A 24703-nucleotide genomic window follows, 5' to 3' on the forward strand; every position below is an offset into this window, starting at 1 on the left:
CTTGTCTTGTTCGTGAAGAAGTAGAAGCATCGAAAGGTTTGGAGAGGTATTACGGGAACTGTGGCGACAACGGGGTTCCGGAACCAGAGTGGGTAAGTGGTGGGAAACAATTAGGCGTGGGGACTTGCCAGGCCATCACAGCCTTCTTGGTTTCCGTGGCGAAGGTAGATTAACTTAAACACGTAAGCTGCGTACGCTGCTTGGCGCGACTGCTGGAACCTCATCTCCTTAAAGAGGCGGTGTCCGCCCGATTTGGTGAATCGGATCGGTGCTCTCAGTGAAGAGGAAATGTTGTTATTAAAGAGAATGCTCACGACTTCTTCCTATAACTCTGAGAGTTTTCTCTCGGATCAGAAGGGACTAATTGTTGGGCTCCTGACCGGCTGTTAAGCACTGCGCGTGCGCAGTGGAAACCCCCTTATGGGGAGGGGGGTGCAAGGGGGCGGAGGAGGCTGGGGCCCGGACCTGGACCTTTTGCGCTGTGCAGTTCCGACTACGCAGGCGCGGTCAGAGCACATGCGTCCTGTTAACTCCAGTTAGGTTCCCTAGTTTGTATTTTTCTTGTTTTTATCCAGCTATGGACTTTGTGTGTTAAGCTTCAAGAGGGAAAGAGTAGTATCCAACATTTCAGTTGTATTGTGGTGGATATTATTGTCATCTGAACATCATGAGCACTCGAGAGTTTGGTTGTTGGTGGTTAATTTATAGAAGAGCAAAATAAACTTGGAATGTGTGACTTGAGTGCCGCAAAGCAAAAATAAAAATAAATTTGAACAGTAAAGATTCACCTGTAGGACTGTCGGGGCTGTAGGGATAGTAATAGTAAATCGGTTCTTTGGAGATGTTCATGAGACCATATTTTTAAAAAAAAAATGAACAGATTTTATTTTTTAAAAGTTTTTGATTTACAGAAAAATTGAGCAGATAGTACTGAATTCCTATAAAAACACCCCCGCCTTATACAGTTTCTTTATTATTAATATGCATCAGTATGATGCATTTGCTAGAATTAATGGACCAATATTGACACATTATTATTAACATTATTATTATTATTGTAGTTTCTTTGTATTTCCTAAGTTTTAACCTAATGTTTTTTTCTGGCTCATGATTCCATTTAGGATACTATATGACATTTAGTTGTCATGTGTCCTCAGCCTTCTTTTAGTTGTGATAGTTTCTCAGGCTTTCTTAGTTTTTGATGACTGTAACAGGTTGAATTGTGTCCCTCCGAAGTTCATATATTGAAGTCCTAACCTCAGTATCTCAGATATAGCCATTTGTGGAGATAGGGTCTTTAAAAAAGTAAAATGAAGTCATTAGGGTAGGTCCTAATCTGTTATGACTGGTGATCTTATAAGACGAGGTTAGGACACAGAGGGAAGACCATATAAAGACATAGAAGACAGCCAACTATAAGCCAGAGAGAGAGGCCTTCGAAATAAATCAACCCTGCTGACGTTTCCATCTTGGATTTCTAGTCTCCGGGAGGATGAGGAAATAAATTTCTGTTCTTTAAGCTACCCAGTCTATGGTACTTTGTTATGGCAGCCCTAGCAAACTGGTACCATAACTTGGACAGTTTTGAGGCTCACTGGTCAGGTATATAATAGAGTTCCCTGCGGTTGGAATTTGATGTTTTTCTCATGATCAGACTGATGTTAGGGGTTTTGGAAAGGAAGATTACAGAGGAGCAGTGCCTTTTTCATCACATCCTATCAAGGGTATGTAATATGAATGTGAAAAATCACCTCAGTCACCTGCTTGAGGTGGTGTTTGTCAAGTTTCTCCACTGTAAAGTTGCTCTCCCCTGACAACCCCCTCCTTTCCATACTGTACTCATTGGAAGGAAGTCCTTTTGCACAATCTGTACTTGAGGAGTGGAGAGCGATGTTCTCCCTCCTTTTTAGGATGTAGTATCCACATAATTTAGTTGGAATGCTTCTGCATGAGAGATTTGTCTGTCCCTGCGTATTTAATCATTTGTTTATATCAGTGTGGACACATAGATATTTGTGTCATAAGTTGTCTTAAAATCCATTGTTACTTTATTTTGTTGCTCAGATTGTTTCAGTTTTGGACATTGGGAGCTCTTTTAATTGTCTACTATGACATGCCACCATCCTTTTTTTTTTTTTTTTTTTGTATCTATAACCAAACTATCCAATTCTCCAATTTTTTTGAGTGCCTCTTTTGATCTGCAAGTGGCAGAGCATTTCAGTATATCCTAAAATGCATGTCCCATCAAATAGCAAAATTTGTTTTACTAAATTTCAAATGATTACAAGGTTAGCCTCTGCTAGGGCCATTTCCACCTAACCTGAATTGAACAGATGAGTTCTTTTTGGCATTGAGGTCAGTCATCTGATGTGCAGTGACGTGGCAGGGGAGAAAAGGATTGTTGCATTTTGTGGTTTCTAAACTGTATGTGTGATCTGAGAAACATTTTACCATATGCACTAAAGGATAGATGTGTTTCTATATCTCTTTGATTTTGCAATTGATGCTTAAGTACTTTAAAACAGATACTACATTTTCATTCTCATTCATCTGTTAGTTTATGAGAGGACTTTTGCAAATATTAATGACTGTCACTTAAACAAGTAATTTTAAGAATCTCAGAGCAACAAGTGTTCTAATATAGAGTCATCTAAGAAATGGAAAAGATAAACGATGGCCATTTCAGGTTGTATTAGTTTCTTAGGGATACTGTAATAAATTATCATAAACTGAGTGACCTAAAACAACAGAAATTTAATCTTTCACAGTTCTCTGGGCTGGAAGTCTAAAATAAAGTTTTCTACAGGGCCATGCTTGCTTGCTCGCTCCACCCTCAACTCTCCAACCCTGCTTTAGGGGAAGATCCTTCCTTGCCTCATCCTAGCTTCTAGTGGTTTTCAGCAATGCTAGGCTTTCCTTGGCTATAGACACATCACTTCAGTCTCCGCTTCTGTGGTCGCATGGTGTTCTCTGTGTGTATCTGTGTCTCTAATAAAAACACCAGCCATTGGATTAGGACCTACATTAAGCCAGTATGATCTCACATCTTGAATACATCTGCAGCTATCCTATTTCCAGATAAGGTCACATTGATAGTTTATAGGAGTGAGGATAGGACTAAAACATAATCTTTCAATCTGTAACACTGGTCATGGTCATAAACTAGATTTTTCCAGCCATATGTGATAACTTGGATGCTCTGATGGCAAACCGTTGTTACTGATCTTTCTGTTTTTCCTAAATCCCAATTGTTGACAAGGAAATAGCAGGTAATTTAGCCCCATGAAGGGAAAGGCTTGCAGCCTGAGATCTATAATCATATTTTCCAAATCTGAGAAGTTGAGCCTAAGGATCTTTAAAATTAAGGCTAAAGGAAGGGCAAATAAATTGGAATTGGCTTTTGATGTTATCAGATCAGAGTAGCAGTGTTAGAATGTTCTTTTCATCCTTGAATATTAGTGTTTTTACTTGATAAGGAATTTCACTGAATAAGTAAAGTAATTTCACAACTTAATATGGGCAAAGCACTATGGAGAATTCATGTAATGGTAAGACTCTGCCCTCAAAAGATCTTGTACAAGCCATGAAAAAAAAAACAGCGAAAATTCATTGTAAGTCTCTATAACATATACACCGCATCATCTTTAGGTTATCATCATGGAAATCTTCAAACAGTGCAAAAGTAGAGTGTAGTGAACTCTAGTGTACTTATCACTCATCTTTAACAGTTATCAGTATTTTCCAAATCATTGTTAAACCAATCTGTAAATGTCATTTTTGATGGTATAAGGCAGTGTTGTTTCATTGAACCATACTGAAAGTATAGGACATCTTTTTTTATTATTGCCATATGTGCCTTCATATTCTTTATGTTTTCTAGATTTTTCATTTGTTATGTTGATTAGTTAGTAAAGAAGATTTTATGGTGAAGATGAAGAAAGTGTGGGGTTTCTAAATCCTTGCCATCAAATCACTTATAATCTTGTTCTTTAATCAGATAATTAATGAAACCCTTTATCAAGCATTGTGCCAGATGCTGAAACATATATAAAAGTTTATATTAGATATTTGAGTATACTAAGTCTTTTCTTAAAATCTGTCCCTTAACAAAATTCAGTGTAACTCTAAATTTTATTCTCATGACTGAAGAAACCCTTTTTGGACTAGATTATAGAAATTTACTTCCAAATCCTTCATAAGAAAATGAGACAGAGGTCAGGTAATTTGCCCAAAGTCTCACAGTTCTATTACATGTGTAGTGCTTATTGCCTATATATAGCTGTCATTATGGACTGTGCTGATCAGCTTCCTTTGATTTTTTTTTTTTTTGTATCTTTTAAAAATCTATATATGTATTTTTAAAAACACACACTATGGTAAAATAATTCAAAGAACACAGATATAAGACAATCAGAATTCCCTGATCTATTTTCACTTCCCAGAGCCTACTCGTTTTTAAGCATTTTTGTAATTTAGGGATTTTCTATACTAAATTTCATTCTTAATAAGAAAAAACCTCAAGCAGCATCATTATTCATGTTGTATCACATAATTTGTTTCACTGCTTAATATAATTTGTGTATCAATATATGTCAGCATATAAAAGTCTGTGTTACTCATTGTAATGGCTGAATAGCAGTCCACTGGATGGTTCTCTTGTATTTCACCCATTGCCCTTTGAGTGACAGTAAAAGCAGATGTTCACTGTTACAAACATGCTGCAGGGGCTGGGGTTACATGGTGAGTATACTCATCCATGGTTTAAGTCGTGGAATTGCTGGTATTTTGATAAAATACGGTAATGCTAAATTGTCTTCCAAAACAACTAACCTTTTGGTGTTTTACCCACCCCCTCGTTCAATACTCATCTTCTGTAGCCAAGTTTTTCAACTGCAGATTTCATTGAAGCATTTTATCAAATACCTCCTAACTTCTTAATTCCTTGACTTTTATTGTCACTTTCTTTGCTGTATTTTTATGCTGTTCTGCTTCTCACAATTTCACATCTCTGTATTTTTCTAAGCCTAAGTGTATCAAACAGTGTATTTGAATAGTAGCTTCCATAAAATCTTTGGGGGCAAGAAGCTTTGGAAAACATAGTAAAAGTAGAAGTGGCTGGTTTTAACAAATACAAATGGCTACAAGTAATACAAATCAAACTCTTGAAAATACGCAAGTAAAAACTTTTTGTGCATGGGAAAACTCCTGAAGTTCCTTTTTTTCTTTTTTAAAGCTTCACTCAATGATATTGTGAGAGGGAGGGACAAGAAGATTTTTTTTGAAAAAAAATTTTTTTTCCGAAGATACCTCAGGTTACTTTCAAAGAAGAAAAAAAGAGTTGAGTAGAAATGGCTTGGCTTGGTTGCCAACCCCTTTGCCTGCCCCCAATTGTAAACTTGAGGGGAGTGCTCTCAGAAATGATACTGAGATACTGAGAAAGTGTTGATGGTGGTATTAAGCTCTACTTTTTAAAGACTGCTTTGCTGAGTTTTCTTTAATATTTGTTTATTTTTGAGACAGAGAGAGAGCACGAGCAAGCAAGCACTAGGTGGGGAGGGACAGAGAGAGGGGGAGACACAATCTGAAGCAGGCTCCAGGCTCTGAGCTGTCAGCAGAGTCTGATGCGGGGCTCAAATCCCTGAACCGCAAGATCATGACCTGAGCCAAAGTCGGACACTTAACCAACTGAGCCACCCAGGCACCCTTGCTGAGTTTTCATGTGTTTCTCATTTAATCCTCAATGAGGTGAACACTTATTTATGTCCTCCATTTTACAGATGTGAAAACCAAGAATTAGTGGTTAATTTGCCCATGTTCATACAGCTGGTGAGTGGTTTAGGTGGGCATCATGAAAAGAGCTTGTGCTCTGAAATCCAGGTTACTGGCCTTAAAAGGAGAACTGAAAAGTTGTTTATGACAACCATTAAACATGAGTAAGTGAAAGCAACTTTGATTTCTAGAGAAGTAAATCTGTGTATTGGAAATGATGGTTGGGAGTCAGTACGGATCATTTTCATCATGAAAGTGGTTTAAGGGCACATCTATTTGCAACTCTAGTAGTGAGTATATAGAGCTAGTTATGATGCCTACATTGTATGAGTTTATAACCTATGACAGAAAAATCTGTGCATTGAGTTTTGATATACCATTTACAGCTTTGGAAAACACAGCAAGCCATGCTTACAACAGCTTTTTGGTTCTCATAAATACAACAGCTTTGCTGTATTAGAAGGAGCTAGAGACTATTCATTTTTGCAGTTGGTATTTAGAGACTGATGTATGCAAAAGGCTGTCCTGTCCCTTATGGGAGATAAAAAGGTGAATAGATTTGACTTTCTATCAACTTTAAAAAGCTGTTGATCTAATGGGAATAAAATGAAAACATTCGAGGGACAAATTGTTTTCACCTTGCTGGTGTTAATTTTAAACTTAGAATTCTATAGAAAAACCTAAATTAATGCATCTTGTTACTTGTGCCATTTAAGTTAATGTCAGGTGAATGAGAGCTTTTCAAATGTTTCCTTTTTTCTCAACGTATATGACAGTCCCTAAATTGTTTGACATTATTTTATACTAATGAATTGTTCAAGTAAATAAAAAGATATCTATTTGAAAGGGAAAAAATTTTAAAAAGCTTTGCTTTGTCATTTGTGATGTACCTATTTCCCTTAACTTTAAAATGGTAGTTTCTCATTATAAAGTTAATGGGAGGAAAAGCTCCAAATTAATTTAGAGATGATCACACTTTTATGTTGCATCTCTAGAATTTTATTAATTCTAGTAACTCTTCATAATCTAGGAGTAAACATATACTCTTTTTTTTTTCCCCCCTCAGGGCGTAAGTAATCTTGCTGCTATGCTTCCAAGCTGTAGTCTGAATCAACCCAAATTTTAAACAGAAGGTGAACCTCTGAGGTTAGTCAAAATAGCAGTTGGTATTTCTTCTGGGGGGTTCCTCTTTATTTATTTGTTACCTTTTAATTAAAGTTGTAAAGGATTCTAATAAGTCATTTAGCTTTTAAAATGTTTAAAGGTATAGTTGAAAAAGAGAGGAAAGAAAATCTGAAGAGATTAGAAAAAGAAGCATATGCAGCTTGGAATTGATACTCAAGTCTGTTGTTGGCCTCAGGTGTGGTGCTATTTAGCATATTCTAATGATGCCATTATTATAGACTGTATTCAGTGACTAGAAGTCAAGTGCACTTGACTGTAAGGAAATCAAGGTAACAAAGGAATGCATCTTTTCTAATTTACAGCGTTCTTTACTTGAAAGGTCAGGATCTGACATTGATAGAACTATATGACATTGTGTGAATGCTGCAAACTCTTTTAAGAGACTGAATTGTAACAGCTAGTTGTCCTATTTGAGTGGGTGTCTCTTACTTCCTTCTTATCTGGCTTTCTTAGTTTTTTTTTGATCCCGCAGTGCTAAGGCTTGCTTTTGTTTTGTTTTTAGAATAGAGGAAAGGGTCATTCTAGAAAAATTCAGTTAGTAAAAATTTATTTAATGCCTCTATGCTAAGCCTTAGGGTACAAAAATGAAGAAACACATCCTGTTTGCCATGCATATCAATGGTTCTTAAAAGGGGTTGTATGTCAGTGTTGGATAAAGTAGAGCTGTATTAGACTTCTAGGAATTTTAAACTTTTTATTATGAAAGTTTTTAAATTAGTTTAGAGAAAAGTAGACTAGTAGACTAGTGTGATGCCCCCCACCCCCCGCCCCACACATCACGTAGATTTAACAGTTATTAACACATTTGTGCTCTCCCTTTCTTTTCCATGGTATTTATTAAATGTTAAGAAATCTGCTCTTGTAGACCTATCTGACTTTCTGGATTTGTCAAGTTGTTTCTTTTGATACTGTTTATGTCATTCTTTTGTTCCCTTTAATTTCTTTATAGTAGAATTAGATCCAAAAGCTCAGTTGGACTCCGTTAAACATTTTTGGAGAAAATATTCAGAGTGATTTGGGGATATAATATTGTGTCTCATGAAGAGGCAACTAATAGTCTGTAGGGGTGGTATTTGAGCAACCTTTGAATTTGTGACTTCCCATCAACTTGTCAGATTTCCTGAATCAGTTGTTTCATTAGGTTTGGCAATATAGTAATTTTCTGAATTTATTCTACTTCTGTGTTCATTAGCTCTAATTATAAGGAAGAGTTTTCCTTCAACAGCTAGAGCTGTTTGGTTACCCATTTTAGGGAGTTTTGGTTGGGAAGAGATTAAATCACTTTTTTTCTTGTAATCTTTATTATTTTTTTATGTTTTGTTTATTTATTTTTTGAGAGAAAGAGCTTCTGGGTGTGTGGAGGAGGGCAGAGTGGGGGAGAGAGAATCCCAAGCAGGCCCCCCCGTCAGTGCAGCGCCATATGCAGGGCTTGATCCTACAGACTGAGATCACGACCTGAGCCGAAACCAAGAGTCAGACACTTAACCAACTAAGCCACCCAGGCGGCCCTTCGTATAATCTTTAAAATAAATAACTGTATTTCCAGAGGTCTGTATTGGGAAAAAATAGATATTTTTCCCATCTTGTTGAGCTGAGTTGATTAGAGCCATGCTTGCCACCATTAACATTAAATTTTAAACTCTTGGGGCGCCTGGGTGGCTCAGTCGGTTAAGCGTCCGACTTCGGCTCAGGTCATGATCTCGCGGTCTGTGGGTTCGAGCCCTGTGTCAAGCTCTGTGCTGACAGCTCAGAGCCTGGAGCCTGTTTCAGATTCTATGTCTCCCTCTTCCTCTGACCCTCCCCTGTTCATGCTCTCTCTCTCTCTGTCTCAAAAATAAATAAATATTAAAAAAAAAAAATTAAAAAAAAATATTTAAATTTTATACTCTTGCTTGCCAATCTAAAAATTCCACTTCCCTTTGGTAAACTACTGACCAGAATTTTAGAGCTCTGATCACATAAATGTATCATCATATAATAGTTTCTGATGTGTGAGCTTTTAAAATTAACTGTGATTCTCATTTTTAAATTGTTTATTTTGTTGAAGATAGAAAATCAAATATATTTTAAAAAGTCAGGATGTGGGATCAAGGAGGACAGCCTTGGCAACAATGGCCCTTGAACCAACAACAGTGGATGCAGTCGTTCCAGCACCAGCAAGATCCAAGTAAGGAAATCAGTTGAATTTGGAAATTGGGAAAGGGGAGATAGAGATGAATGGGAGATAGGTGATGGGATTAAGGCAAATGGAATTGGAATTGGTTTATTGGATCGTTTTATGACCAAAATATAATCTTGTCTCATAAATAATACTGCCATAGCATACATATTAGGGAATAAATTTTTCTTTAGAAGACTTCCTCAAAGAGTAGAAAGCTTTATGAAGATTTTACATTTTTAAAACTGATTTAGTTCTTATTTTTCTAAAGAAAGAGGAAAATCTTCCTTAAATGTGTTGCTTAAGTAAAGCATACTTCTGTTGTTCATTACGTAGCTCATAGTCAACTGAAGGTATGCTATATATATCATTTAAATTTTTCTTTTTATTATGGAATATTTCAAGCATATATGGGTGTGGAAAAGAGTGAGGGAGCCCCTTTTTATTACTTAGGTTTCATAGTTGTTAACTCATGGCCAGTTTTGCTTCATTGATAAGACCTCTTCCACTGCCTGCGTTTACTGGGTTAATCTGATTCTATTTCTTTTTTTAATAGCTACATAACATTCTGTTATAGTACTGTAAATTAGTAAATCACTTTTGGATGATTGTAGCTTTGTACTTTTTGAAATAATTATCATAATTTTGTATACATATCATTGCATTGTTACATGTCCAGTTATTTTCTGAAGAAAAAAAATCCAGGAACTAGGTTTGTTATACCACTGTCAGCACATTTGAAAAGTTTTGGATACACACTGCCCAGGTTCAGCTCCACATGGTTTATGCCAGCCTATGTTTCCACCAAAATGTATGAGAATACCTATTTAATCTTACTGCAATGTGAAAAACTGTCTTATTCTACTTTGTTTCCTTTATTAATATTAGATCTTAAAATGTTAAGCATAGATATTGGAGAAGGAAGAGGACCTTTAAGATAGTGAGGCAATACATTTTGAGTAAAGAATGGCTAAGAAGTTGCTAAGAAGATGTATTTTGACTAGAGAAGGGAGCCTTAGCTAAAGGGTGACTGTGAGGATGAGCAGAGATAGATAGTTGTATTCATCCTAAGTCTACAGGATCCATTGTGGGCCTGGAAAGGATATGTTTGAAGAAGAAATTCGTGAGTTTGATCATTTGTTTTTATAGTAATTAAAAAAAAAAAAAACGAAAGAAGACTTTTAAAAGACTCCGTAAACTAAGGTACAGGGGATAAATTTCTTATGAGTTAATATTAGAAGCCAGTTAAGAGTGATTTTGTGGCATTGTTTTCCAGAAGTCTTCTATTATTTTGTAACCTGAATATGGGTTGTTTTCTAAGCATCCTTTCAGCCATAACCAATTTAATATTTAAAATCTGTAATATTTAAAAACTCTAGTAAGGAACAACTGAGATGCTAGTTTTACATAGAGGCACTCTTCTTTTAGGTCTTACATTCTGATTGGTAACTTCTGCTGTGTTCAATTATGTTAGGTCAGATTGACTGGGCTGCATTGGCTCAAGCTTGGATTGCTCAAAGAGAAGCTTCAGGGCAGCAAAGTATGGTAGAACAACCACCAGGAATGATGCCAAATGGACAAGATATGTCTACAATGGAATCTGGTCCAAACAATCATGGGAGTTTTCAAGGGGATTCAAACTTTAACAGAATGTGGCAACCAGGTTTGTTGTTTCATGTTATCTGGATTTTAGGACTATTTTTAAAATAAAATGAGGATTAAATAAATTGTTTAATTTGCTTAGTTTTATGACTTCTTGAAATTGATGCTCCTTAAAGAATAGGCAGTTTCATTTAGATTTGACCTTGAAATTTTGTGGTTAAAATTATTCTGTACTCAATCTGCTAGCATTGTGGCACTCAGTTTGATTCTTTTCTTGGTTCTTCATTCCTAGGCTGACAGGGGCTGGGAACACTGGAAACCTCACTTGGCATCTAGGGAAGAGAGCATTCTATGTCTCTCTGTTGCAACCTCTGGCCTTTTCAGAAGCAGCACTGGCAGAGCAAAACATGTCTAGCCTCTAATTAAAGAAATATTGTGTCACTAAGTGACAAATTAGTCTGTCAAATATACTCTGCCCCTACCATCCACCCATCTTTTCTTTCCTTTTTTTTTTCCAGATAGTGAAGATCTTCCATAAGTTTTTATATGTTTTATTTTTTTGTTTGTTCATTTGCATTTTTACTTCACAGTATGATTTAGATTTCTTGATGCTAATTCAGTTTTCCATGTCTTGTGTTATTATTTTGAATAGTCACTTGAAAATATTTATAGAGGAATCTTACATTTGAGTATGCTGATGGTGAAGTTTTAATCTCCCTTTCCCTATTAATACTTATTATTGTTTCTCAGTGTAAGAATGGAAAACTCAGGAAGTAATCCTCTAACATCACTTTTAAAAGAATAATGAATATTCTAATCTTTGATACTCTGAGGTAGTTTATTTCTAGTTTTCTTGAAGCTACACCAAATTTCCCCAAGTTTGAAAATGTTTTGGTTCCCAAGTTCTAGTTCATAAATGACTCACCCTGGCATTCCCACTCCCCAACTTTATTCTACTGGTTTTCTTTGTGACCTGGGCAGGTGATTAACCTCTGTGTGCCTCAGTTTTCCCTCCTGAAAATTGGCAAAGATAATACCTGATTTCTCCCTACCTCACAGGGATGTTGTGAGGATAAATGTGTTCATGCAAGAAAGATATTATATATAAAATCTCAAGGTGTTATTTTTTATGGTATTGTTACTGGACAGAAATAGAAAAAGTCAACAACAAAAAAATGCTTTGGATTTTGTTACATTATTAAAAATAATTTTGGGCATTTGATTTCTATGTGTTTAGCATATGAATTAGAGTGGAGTTAGTTCATTTGAATTATTTACTAGTTTAATTAATTGCTTATTTTTAAGATATACAAGAGGAATTTGACCCAAGAAGTCATAAATTTTTAAATCTGTTTCTTTGCTGAAAAATCTTTCTTGAGATCTTAAAAATTTGTGATGTTGTTATAACCCCCTGTTGAATGTTTTTATGCCTAAATCCTAAATAGAATGGGGAATGCATCAGCAGCCCCCACACCCCCCTCCAGATCAGCCATGGATGCCACCAACACCAGGCCCAATGGACATTGTTCCTCCTTCCGAAGACAGCAACAGTCAGGACAGTGGGGAATTTGCCCCTGACAACAGGCATATATTTAACCAGAACAATCACAACTTTGGTGGACCACCCGATAATTTTGCAGTGGGGCCAGTGAACCAGTTTGACTATCAGGTGAAAGATATTTTGTTGCTTTAATATTGTAGATGTGCACGTAATCCATTCTTTGGAAGTGTCTCATCAAGAGTACCTAAGATCTGTGTTTCACTTTTCAGTCTTGTACAGATAAGCACATATTATGTCTCAGAAAAATTCTCAATTTTTGAGTATTAAAATCATTAGATTTTTTTTTTCTGGTGTCTGATATGCTTAGGAGAATGATATAAAGGATCATTAGGGAAAAATTTGGATAAAAAAAAATGTGTAAGTGCAATAGCTATATGATGTTTTGTTTTCTAATTTATAATTTCAAAATGGTATATTTAAATGTTGAATAAAGTTTAGAAAATGCACAGTAGTTGAATACATTATTTGTCAATAATAGATCATGGATAAGACATGAATAAAATACATGAAGAACATAGATCATCTTCCTAAATGCAGTTCCTTCTGCTATATAGAATTATGACTTTTTCCTTCTGCTATATAGAATTATGACTTTTTCTAGTGTTGTCATTTTTTTTCCATTCTGACATGACATGTTAATGAAATTGTACATAATTTCCTTTGTAGCATCTAATTCATTCCTAGGGACATAGAACTCTATGGGAAATAGTATCGTTATGTGGGGCTTTATTTTCTCTAATCACTCTGCCAAGGGTCCACCCTCAAATTATAGTGCTAGATAATCATTTTGAAATAACTGATTGTAGTTGTTACCTTATAAACTGAGCTATCATGATTTAAAGTTTTGAAAAAACTCAGACATTATTTCACTACTTGTATTAATAATGGACATAAATTGTAAACAGTATGCACCTTGAGACAGTAATCCTCATTCATATGTATTCAGATACTTATTGTGTATACTCGTACTTGGTATACAGATATGACAGTGTTTGTTTGGTTTTGGTTTTGAAGAAATGTAGTGGCAGGGAACTTCTACTTACACCCCATTATCTTGATAAACCCCCATGCTAACAAGACAGAGTTCTGTTGGCAATGGGCTTATTAGAAAAGCCTCTGAAAATAGGAAAATTGCAAAAAAATATTTAATGATTCCATAACTTTTATTTTGTTTAAAATAGATAATATTTCTTGCAAGATTATAGAAACAACTAAAGTTCATAAGAAATAAGTTGGAATTGATTAAAAAAAACATCCTGTATTTTCTAGTTATACAAAAACTGACATTTGATTTCATGGTAGTAGAAGGATTATTTTATAACAGGTCATATATATATCTTTTTCTATATTTATTGAAAATAGTGTATTAGCTGAATTTTAGATGACTCTTTGCATTTACATAGGCAGAACATCTTTATCTTTCTTAAGAAAAGTAAGCCTAGGTTCTTGGGGCTACAGAAATATCGGTGGATATTAGAACCATGGAATTCTTGGATTTGCTGCACACATGGATTTCTACTGTCCCAGTTCATAACACACGTGTGTCCCAGAGAGTATATTGTATTAATGTGAAGAAAAATAAACTGCAATACTCTTTCAGCATGGGGCTGCTTTTGGTCCACCGCAAGGTGGATTTCATCCTCCTTATTGGCAACCAGGACCTCCAGGACCTCCAGCACCTCCCCAGAATCGAAGAGAAAGGCCATCATCATTCAGGGATCGGCAGCGTTCACCTATTGCACTTCCTGTGAAGCAGGAGCCTCCACAAATTGGTAGCTATTTAAGTTTAGTGACCACAATTGGCATGATTTCTTGATCATGTATAAAGGATATCTTGTTTTCTTAAATTGTTCCGACACTTCTGATATGTTAGGAATTGATAGTTTAAAATCCTATCATTTTAGTCATAACCCTTAACATTACAAAAAAGTTGATGGTCTAAAATATGAAAAGTTCTGAATAATTTTTTAAAAATAAACCATTATCTGAAACTACAGATTTTGTGATGAATAATAAATTTATCATAGCTGTTGCATTTTGGTATTTTCTTCAGTGTTGGCAATTTGGTACATTATGCCAGTATATGAACAGTTCCCCCTTTTAAAACCTCTTAATTGTTCTCTGTCTCTGGTCTCTTTCCACTCTCAGTTAATCTGATATGCTGCTGCCAGATTAATTTTCCTTTGGTTATTTCACTTGCCAGAAATATTTTGGCAGAAGATATAATTTTTTTCCTTTTTCTTTTTTTTTTCTTTTTATGAGAGAGAGAGAATGTGAGCCTGGGAGAGGGAGAGACAGAGAGAATCTTAACCAGGCTCCATGCCCAGCACGGAGCCTGACATGGGGCTTGATCCCACAACCATGAGATGAGATTGTGATCTGAGCCGAAATCAGGAGTTGGACGCCTGGTGCTTAAACGTGGGGCTTAAACTCACAACCATGAGATCAAGAGTCGTACATTCTACCGAATGAGCCATCCAGACGCCCTTGAAGATTTAAATTTTTAATATAGTATAACTAATTTATGTCTAATGACATGTTGTAAACTTAAACTTTGTATCTAGACATCCAAATCCAATACTTAATATACCAGAACATTTAAGTCTTTCCTTTTTATCACAAAGTAGACATGATAGGAAGATTCTAACTTCTTTTTTAACTTACAGAATCATAGTTCTTCATATGAATTCTCATTGTGAAAAATAGACTTGTGCTTTTGTTTGACTCTGTTCTGTTTTTACATATTTTTTTTTTAATTTTTTTTTTCAATGTTTACTTATTTTTGGGACAGAGAGAGACAGAGCATGAACGGGGGAGGGGCAGAGAGAGAGGGAGACACAGAATCTGAAGCAGGCTCCAGGCTCTGAGCCGTCAGCCCAGAGCCTGACGTGGGGCTCGAACTCCCGGGACCGCGAGATCGTGACCTGGCTGAAGTCGGACGCTTAACCGACTGCGCCACCCAGGCGCCCCTGTTTTTATATTTTAAGAAGCAGTGTAGTATAAAAGTTTGGCTTGGAATTAGCCCACATCACTACTACTGTCTTTTTAATTTTGAATACATCATTAAGCTTTTTGAACTTGAGGTTTCTTATTTGTAAAAGAGATTGAATAATAGTAGTGATTTTTTTTTTTTTTTTTTTTTTTTTTTAGAATTAAGTGAGATGATCGTTTAATGTGCTTTCGTAGTGTCCTGGCTTGTCATAAACATTAAGACAATGTTCACAAAGGGCCTGGCTGGCTCAGTTGGTAGAATATGTGACTCTCAATCTCGCGGTTGTGAGTTTAAGCCCCACGTGTGGCATGGAGCCTACTTTAAAAAACAAAAAAGACCATATTCACTGCTGCTCTTAAAAATGATCTTAAAGAGAAGCATAATGGTTACTGGGTTGCCTTATCACTGTCTTACTGAAGAATGATAGTTATAAGCACTCAAATGGCACCAGAATTCTTTTATTTCATTTACTTACAAAGTTGGTAGAAATTCAAGAATAAGGAACTCATACATTTATGATTTTTATTAAACTAACTCATAAATATTGTTTTCCATGTGAAACAGATGCAGTAAAACGCAGGACTCTTCCAGCTTGGATTCGAGAAGGTCTTGAAAAAATGGAACGTGAAAAGCAGAAGAAGTTGGAGAAAGAAAGAATGGAACAACAACGTTCACAATTGTCCAAAAAAGAAAAGAAGGCCACAGAAGATGCTGAAGGAGGAGATGGCCCTCGTTTACCTCAGAGAAGTAAATTTGTAAGTGTTAGAGTCACTTGACATGGAACTCTCATGTGATTTGAATGTGAAAATTATTGAAATAAACAAGTAATTTAGTTATAAAAAAGTATTAGAATAATATTCTTGAGATTACTTTTAGTAAATATTTTGAGGATTATGGTTTTTGTTTTTTAATTTTTTTTTAATGTTTATTTTTGAGAGAGAGAGAGAGACAGCATGAGCGGGGTAGGGGCAGAGAGAGAGGGAGACACAGAATCAGAAACAGGCTCCAGGCTTTGAGCTGTCAGCACAAAGCCTGACACGGGGCTCACACTCACAGACCACGAGATTATGACCTGAGCCGAAGTCGGACGCTTAACCAACTGAGCCACCCAGGTGCCCTGAGGATTATGTTTTTATAGATGTTGTTATTGAGGGTAGAGTAAGGAGAAAAAGGGGGCAGTGGGTTTACAAAACATTTCTTTCCAGAGAGAAATTACTCATTAGGCTGCTAGATAGGTCTTACCTTGAGAAACAAATCCATATTCTCTTGTTGCAGCGCAGCTGATTCCCTAGTGGTGGATTATAAAATGAAACTAAGTTAAAATGGCAGGGGAGAAGGAAATCTGCCTTTTTTGAATATTTAAGTATATGTTTATACCAGAAGATGAATAACTTTCATAGTTTCTGACATGCACGCTGAAAGTAATTAAGTTAAATCTTTAAACCTTCATCAGTTAGATGGTGTGAGTGGCTTAGGAATTTTTTAATTTAGCAGTAATGTGCTTTCAGCTGACATGATAGCCATAGTACTGGCTGGTATGCAACTCTGGAAATTGGTCTGTCTCCTAAGGCCATTTTATGCTTCAGAAATAAATCACAAGGGGACAGCAGGGTAACTAGATTCAAGTAGACATTGGTTTAGCTTAAATTTCATAAATGCTATAATACTTTCAGTGTTTCACAAAAGCACCATGCCAAAGATGTGTTTTTGTTGTGGGTATTATGAAGATAAGAACCAAAAGACTGTTTGCCTTTTTTTTTTAAATGTAATTATTAACTTTTAACATGAAATAGTGGATTTCCAGATTTGATAGGTTTAGGTGTCAAAAAAAGTGGAGATTATCTTCCCTCTTCTCCCAAATGCTTTTGGGCTTGTGTTACATGTATTCTTCCCCTGGTTCAGATAGTCTTTCCATAGTAGTGTTTCCATGATCACCTTATCTTTTACTTAGTAGGATTTTTAAGGGTAACTCTAGGATACTTCTTTGCCTGAAGAAGCCCCTTTTTAAGGTGTGCCATCTGGATACTGAAAACCTATAGCCAGAAGCAGAGACGAACTCTGGCATTTCCTACATCTGAAGTAGGAAATGATGCATTTCCTACATCTCATTTCTTATCTGTCCATTTTGTAGCAAAACACATTTTGCTAAGTTTCAAGGCCAGCTAAGATCTGGAAACTGACACAGATCTTTAATTTTAAGTGACATGATTTTAGGTAAACAAGCTTAAATTTGTAGCTATATGAAAGTAACATTGAATAATATAAATGTGGTTTATTTATCCAAAGTTCTACAAGCTACTTATTTCAAGACCATGATAGATAATGGATATTAATTGGGTCAGTCTTGGTATGATATTAATTTTGGTTATTTATAAAATAAGTCAAGATTGACTAAGGCAAAAAAAATTGAGGGGTGCCTGGGTGGCTCAGTCAGTTAAGCATCCGATTCTTGATTTTGGCTCAGGTTGTGGGATTGAGCCCTGGGTTGGGCTCTGCACAAATGGTGTGGAGCCTGCTTGGGATTCACTCTCTCTCTCTCTCTCTCTCTCTCCCTCTCTCTCTCTCTCTCTCTCTCTCTCTCTCTCTCTGTCGCTCTCTCGCTGTCTCTGCCCCCTCCTTCTCCCTCCCCCATCCCTCCCTCCCTGTCTCTCTCTCTCTGTGCTTCTCTCTCTTGCTCCCTCTTGCTTTCAAAAATAAATAAATAAGCTTTTAAAAAATTTTGAAAAATAATTGATATTCCTAAGCTGTCTTGTAATCTTATATTTCCTTTCAGGTAACACTTTATACTACTAAATGAAATCTATAGTACAAATTTGTAATGTAATTTAGAGAGAGATTTTATTTTTATATATCTGTTTCATAGACTTTATGGTTTTAAAATAGAATGTGTAAGATAATGATTTTACATTATAAGCATGAATTTGGGCTACCCATACTATTACTTCTTCTAGGATAGTGATGAGGAAGATGAAGACACTGAAAATGTTGAGGCTGCAAGTAGTGGAAAAGTCACCAGAAGTCCATCTCCAGTTCCTCAGGAAGAGCACAGTGAACCAGAGATGACTGAAGAAGAGAAAGAGTATCAAATGGTAGAATGTTAAATTTCTTACCATGTACAGGATTAAAAAAATATTTTTTACTGAAGTATAATTGACATAGAACATTTTGTTACAGGATTTGTTTTGTTTAGAATTTCTAAACTATTAGTTGACTGTTTTAAACATTTAAACTGTGAACTCATGAAACAATTGCAAAATGTATATTGATATATAGAGATGCTAGGTAATAATGTCTACAATTTGTAATAGGAAATCGCTGCTTATGCAGCAGTTATTAAGCATGTTTCCTAATACCGGTGTTGTAAATAAACAGTGCTTTACTATATGAGACCCAAGAGAGCATTTATTGATTTATTATTTTCTAAGGTATGTCTTTTGAATACTTAGAAACATTAAAAGACTTCATAGAAAAATAAGTTTAGGAAGCACTGAGTTGAATACAGTTAAACATATTTCTTCATTGAAAGACTTAAAGCCTTAAATATCTATAATGTGTACTGTCACTTTCTGAGATTGGGAATATAATATGTTGCATTTCTTCTATTTAAAGACCAGTGATCTTTGGAATGTGTGTAGAAGATGCTGAGATAGTGTACTTTCGTTAGCAGATGAGTAATCTGGAGCCCTGAGAGGCTGAAGAACTAATAGTTGGTGTACATTTCAAACACTTGCTGGTAGCCAAACTAGTGCTAGAATCCAGCTTTTATTTCAAGTCACTTGTACTCTATATTTCAGTAGTCAAGAAAAAAAGGACTTGATCTAACAGAGTGGAATAGCTATCTTTTCCTTCCCCTTAAATTTCACCTTGAGCCGAGGGTTAACGTAAGTTCCTAGGTAATTTAACTAGTGTTGTGCTGCTTACTAATACTGTTATTAAATGAAGGCATCCTCCTTTCAACTTAAAGCATCTATGGAAATTTTTATTGATAGGGGCCTTTTAAAAATATTTTGTGTGTAGAATTAGAATTCAATTTCTTTATTATACAGGGAAATTCATACTTTTTTTCATGATTTTGAAATTTTCAAAGTTTTTGTATTTTAGAGTAATTTTCAAGATATTCAGTTCCTTGGAATGATATGATCTCTTGTTTAAAAATGTTTTATAAAATGGCTTTGCCTGTTAATTGTTTTTGAAAATATCAAACAGCGTTAGTAACTATAAAAATTAAATTAGGAACCAAATATATAAATATATAAAATATCCTTCTGTAGATGTTGCTGACAAAAATGCTTCTGACTGAAATTCTACTGGATGTCACAGATGAAGAAATTTATTACGTAGCCAAAGATGCACACCGGAAAGCAACGAAAGGTATATTGTGGGTGTTCTTGGTTTTGTTTTTCTGGGAATATTTTGGTTTTGGTGGCTATTTTGGACTTTTTTTGGTTGTCCCTGCTGAATTCTAGCAGATATTTGAAATATTTTCTTCTTGCATGTTTTTAACTCTCTGGGAAAGGTTAGATTCGTAGGACATCGTATTAAAACTGTAGAAGTATTTTTCCTTTTATCCAATTTGCTTGAGCACAAATGAGCAATTATGCTATTTTTTGATGAAATGTATAGTGGAAAATTCTTGATGTTCAATTCATTTCACCTGATTTTTTTTTTTTATAGATACCGTAGTATTTGGTGTATAACTTTTAGTGTAGTTTAGTTTCACTAATGAATTGAATTGTGACCCTTCAGTTTTCACAGTTTACCACTTAAAATTCTTACAGAAGCAAGAGATTCACCCATCCCCACCCCCCATATTCTTGGTAACACTTAAAAAATATACTGAAAGCAAAATTTAAATTAGGGACCATACCTCAAAAATAAAAATACTGATGTACTGGTCAGTATTTTTCATCATTATAAAACAATTTCAGCTCACTTCAGCATTATAATTTCAAGGCCAGACATGCTACTGGTTTAAAATGAATGTTATGTTTTTAATGTTTCTTCTCTCCCCAAAAAGCAGCAATAGTAGTAGATTTAACAATACCATAGACTCTCATGACTATGAAATCGTGGCTATTTGTGTTAACATGTTGTTCCTGTTGTTGATGTGATACAAAGCTCCTGCAAAACAGCTGGCACAGTCCAGTGCACTGGCTTCCCTCACTGGACTCGGTAAGTGTTTTCCTTATTTGTGAGAGGGCCTTAAAGGGAAAATCACACTTACCATGTCTCTCTACATGTTCTGTTTTGAAACTGTACTATTCCTACTCAGTTTATAAACCTAGATTTTAGGGTTATTTCGGTCTCTAAAGGTTTGCCTTTTTTTTTTTTTTTTTTTTTTTTTTTTTTTTTTGACTAAAGCATTCACAGGAATTATTATAAATGTGACTAATTCATAGTTTATTGGGGCGAGTTGTAATAGTTCATTACTTAGCCCTGATTATATTTAAGCTCACTTTCAAAATGATTGCATACATGCCTTAGGGAAGAACCTATCCACTAATGCTGTTAATAGGGGACTTTCATTTAGATTGTGTTGTAGCAAGTTGAGTTTTAACATAGAGGAAAGAGTTTATCTTATAATAGTGTAATAGTAATGATGTGTTCGTAATTTGCTCTTTGCATGATATATTCTCAAGTATATAAAAGCTTGAACTTGCCTTTTCCACATCATTTCAAATTAATCTTTGTGGGGATCAACAGAAATGGGTAGAGCCAAATGCCCATGTGATTTTGTTAATGATTAATTACTATTTAGATCACTTCAGGGTGGGGAGTAGTTTTAGCACATTACCATTTCTGTACCAGTGAGAATTACAGTATTCTAATTTCTTTAGGGAAAAAATACTTTGCATACTACCTGGGATTTCTGAGCTTTGAACAATGAAAGAATTAATTTTAGAAATATTTTCAGGATCATTGGTAGTTGAATTGACTGTGCTTTAGTGAGGCTCTATTAGTGCCCTGTTAAATGGTTTTGTTGGTTAGTATGGACAGTAAAACAGAACTGTTATCATGGTTCCTTTATGGTGAGAAATACAAATATTTCAGAAAGAATGAGATACTGTCAATTTTCATGAGGGTTCTACGAACTCCCTTACGAATTGGAATTATACTCCTCCCCACCCCGAATAAGCATATTCTTCCAAGAAAAGGCAATGAAAAAAATTAGCTTTCTTCTCAGACCTTAAAAATTTTTTAGTGTCTAGAATAATTTTTCCATATGATAGACTGAACTTTATGTACACAGGTGGACTGGGTGGTTATGGATCAGGAGACAGTGAAGATGAGAGGAGTGACAGAGGCTCTGAGTCATCTGACACTGATGATGAGGAGTTACGGCACCGAATCCGGCAAAAACAGGAAGCTTTTTGGAGAAAAGAAAAAGAACAGCAGCTGTTACATGATAAACAGATGGAAGGTATATCTTTTAGACTCACTTAATTTTTGTCCAGTTTTATTTGTATTTCTTTTTATTTTTTAACCAACCTAACAATATCGAGGGTAGACTTGAGGTTAGAATATAGATAACATGTGATGTGACTAAAACTAAGGTTTTTGGCTTATTTGCAGTTTTTATGAAACTTAAAATTAATCGTGGTTTTCAAAATATGTAAAAGGTGAACTTTGTCTTGTTTTGTAAGACATTAATTTCAATAGCTATAAGTTGTCATTTAATGTATTTTTTCTTTCTAAAGTTTTCAAAATGAAAAAGAAGACTTTTGAAATGGCGGAAATGTATTTGTAAAACTATTGAAAAGTAATTTGTAGTTAGAATATTTAATGCGTAGCTAGCATATTTAAGGAAATAGAGGACTTTCTACAGAAAGGTTTTTTTTTAAACATTTATTTATTTTTGAAAGACAGAGCGTGAGCCCGGGAGGGGCAGACAGAGAGGGAGACACAGAATATGAAACAGGCTCCAGGCTCTGATCTGTCAGCACAGAGCCTGACGTGGGGCTCAAACCCACGAGCTGCAAGATCCTGACCTGAGCCAAAGATGGAAGCTCAACCAACTGAGCCACCCAGGCGCCCCTTTATAGAAGTTTTCAAATGTAAAATACTATCCATGACTGTAGTTTTTTATAGTTTACATAATGGTATTAGGAATACTGAAAGAGTGTTTTGAATTTTTTGGAAAAATCATACTTGGACAAGGAAATTATTAAGAGGCAGCAGTCAAAAATTTCCTGTAAATTACTTAACCTTTAAGTTGCCTTTTGAGACAAAAAGGAAATCTTTTCCAGTTGCTTCACATGTACCTTTCCACTTTGACACTCTTCTTGTATTGTCCAGGAGCATAGATAACCCTATAGGTGGCTATTGAACACTTGAAAAATACCAAGTTTAAGTATGCTATAGGTATAAAATAGACTAGATTTGAAAGATTTTATATACATATATATATAATATATATGTATGTATATATATTTGAAATGATATTTTTAATATTTTGGGTTAATAAACTATTGAAATTAAGTTCATCTGTTTTTATTTTCTTAATGTAGCCACTAGAAAAGTTTGAATACTTACGTGGCTTGTATTCTGTTTCTGTTAAACAATGCTGTTCTACTGTTACCATTTGATAGTTTGAAATTTGATAGTTTAGGGATTTTTTGGTCATACATTTGACTTTTCATAGTATTTTTTCTTTTTCTCTTTCAGAAGAAAAGCAACAAACAGAAAGGGTTACAAAAGAGATGAATGAATTTATCCATAAAGAGCAAAATAGTTTATCACTACTAGAAGCAAGAGAAGCAGACGGTGATGTGGTTAATGAAAAGAAAAGAACTCCAAATGAAACTACGTCAGTTTTAGAACCAAAAAAAGAGCATAAAGAAAAAGAGAAACAAGGAAGGAGTAGATCAGGAAGTTCTAGTAGTGGTAGTTCCAGTAGCAATAGCAGAACTAGTAGTACTAGTAGTACTGTCTCTAGCTCTTCATACAGTTCTAGCTCAGGTAGTAGTCGCACTTCTTCTCGGTCTTCTTCTCCTAAAAGGAAAAAGAGACATAGCAGGAGTAGATCTCCAACAATTAAAGCTAGACGGAGTAGAAGTAGAAGTTACTCTCGCAGAATTAAAATAGAGAGCAATAGGGCTAGAGTCAAGATTAGAGATAGGAGAAGATCTAATAGAAATAGCATTGAGAGAGAAAGACGAAGAAATCGGAGTCCTTCTCGAGAGAGACGTAGAAGTAGAAGTCGCTCACGAGATAGGCGAACTAATCGGTCCAGTCGCAGTAGGAGTCGAGATAGGCGTAAAATTGACGATCAACGTGGAAATCTTAGTGGGAGCAGTCATAAGCATAAAGGTGAGGCTAAAGAACAGGAGAGAAAAAAGGAGAGGAGCCGAAGTATAGATAAAGATAGGAAAAAGAAAGACAAAGAAAGGGAACGTGAACAGGATAAGAGAAAAGAGAAACAAAAAAGGGAAGAAAAAGATTTTAAGTTCAGTAGTCAGGATGATAGGTTAAAAAGGAAACGAGAAAACGAAAGAACATTCTCTAGGAGTGGTTCTATATCTGTTAAAATCATCCGACATGATTCTAGACAGGATAGTAAGAAAAGTACTACCAAAGATAGTAAAAAACATTCAGGCTCTGATTCTAGTGGAAGGAGCAGTTCTGAATCTCCAGGAAGTAGCAAAGAAAAGAAGGCTAAGAAGCCTAAACATAGTCGATCGCGATCCATGGAGAAATCTCAAAGGTCTGGTAAGAAGGCAAGCCGCAAACACAAGTCTAAGTCCCGATCAAGGTAGTATACTTTTTAAAGTATTTTGTCTGATTTTTAAAAAAATTTGACTGAATTTATTCAAAGTTGAAAGTGTCCTTTCTCTCTCTCTCTCTTTAATAAACTCAGTTTGGTACTTGATAAATGATCATAGTCTTAAGTAACTTTAGAAATCCTATATAATAATATTTATTTAAAAATTGCAGATTCTTTAGTTTAAAATACATTTTTATTTTTAAATTTGTCTTTTCCCTTTTTTTTTTCCAGATCAACAACCCCTCCCCGTCGTAAACGCTGAGGAATGATGTGGCAAGGATGCCATGATGTTTAAAAAATTCCATGAGTTTTAAGGGCTTGTCTCATTATAGAGGCACATTGTGGCTGTGTAGGTGAAACCAGAATCTTTTTTTTTTTTTTTTTAAATCTGTAAATAGGTGTACTTTTTCCAAATGCTGCTCCAAGTTACTTAATAGGATTTCTTTGTATTACATTTTTTTCAAAAAATAGTGCTTAATAAGACTATAAACATGCCATTCTCTTTCAGCTGTAATGTTCTTAAAATTATTCTTGAATGTACTGTGATGTCAATAAAGCTCTTCAGTTCATTTTTGTTAACCTCTTGCACCTTAATTTTATGATTTTAATCTAAGGAACGTACTTTTATAAAAAGGCAGCTGGAATTTTGTATAACAGGTTTTAAAGGTACTT

The 24703-nt window shown here is 35.2% G+C and overlaps 1 protein-coding gene across 6 annotated transcripts; it reads left to right on the forward strand.

Moving 5' to 3' along the window:
* Window positions 1–24610, forward strand: PNISR (PNN interacting serine and arginine rich protein). Of its 6 annotated transcripts, none has more exons than XM_047102928.1 (13): window positions 1–92; window positions 6836–6915; window positions 9002–9121; window positions 10587–10775; window positions 12160–12383; window positions 13876–14047; window positions 15832–16022; window positions 18219–18356; window positions 19539–19638; window positions 20386–20439; window positions 21518–21688; window positions 22933–24019; window positions 24263–24610. In XM_047102928.1, exons 3-13 carry the CDS (start codon window positions 9034–9036, stop codon window positions 24291–24293), a joined length of 2445 nt encoding a protein of 814 aa, XP_046958884.1. In that variant the 5' UTR covers window positions 1–92; window positions 6836–6915; window positions 9002–9033; the 3' UTR covers window positions 24294–24610. The 6 variants fall into 6 exon arrangements, 5 of the variants coding, with proteins under 5 accessions (XP_046958884.1, XP_046958886.1, XP_046958885.1 ...); XM_047102930.1 differs by having other exon boundaries at window positions 9006–9121; XM_047102929.1 differs by lacking the exon at window positions 6836–6915.
* The last annotated feature ends 93 nt before the right edge of the window (window positions 24611–24703 follow it).

Source organism: Lynx rufus, unplaced genomic scaffold (genome assembly GCF_022079265.1).
Source record: "Lynx rufus isolate CCGP_SWC_20201006 ecotype Redwood Valley unplaced genomic scaffold, mLynRuf1.p SCAF_6, whole genome shotgun sequence".
NCBI classification, from domain to species: domain Eukaryota; kingdom Metazoa; phylum Chordata; class Mammalia; order Carnivora; family Felidae; genus Lynx; species Lynx rufus.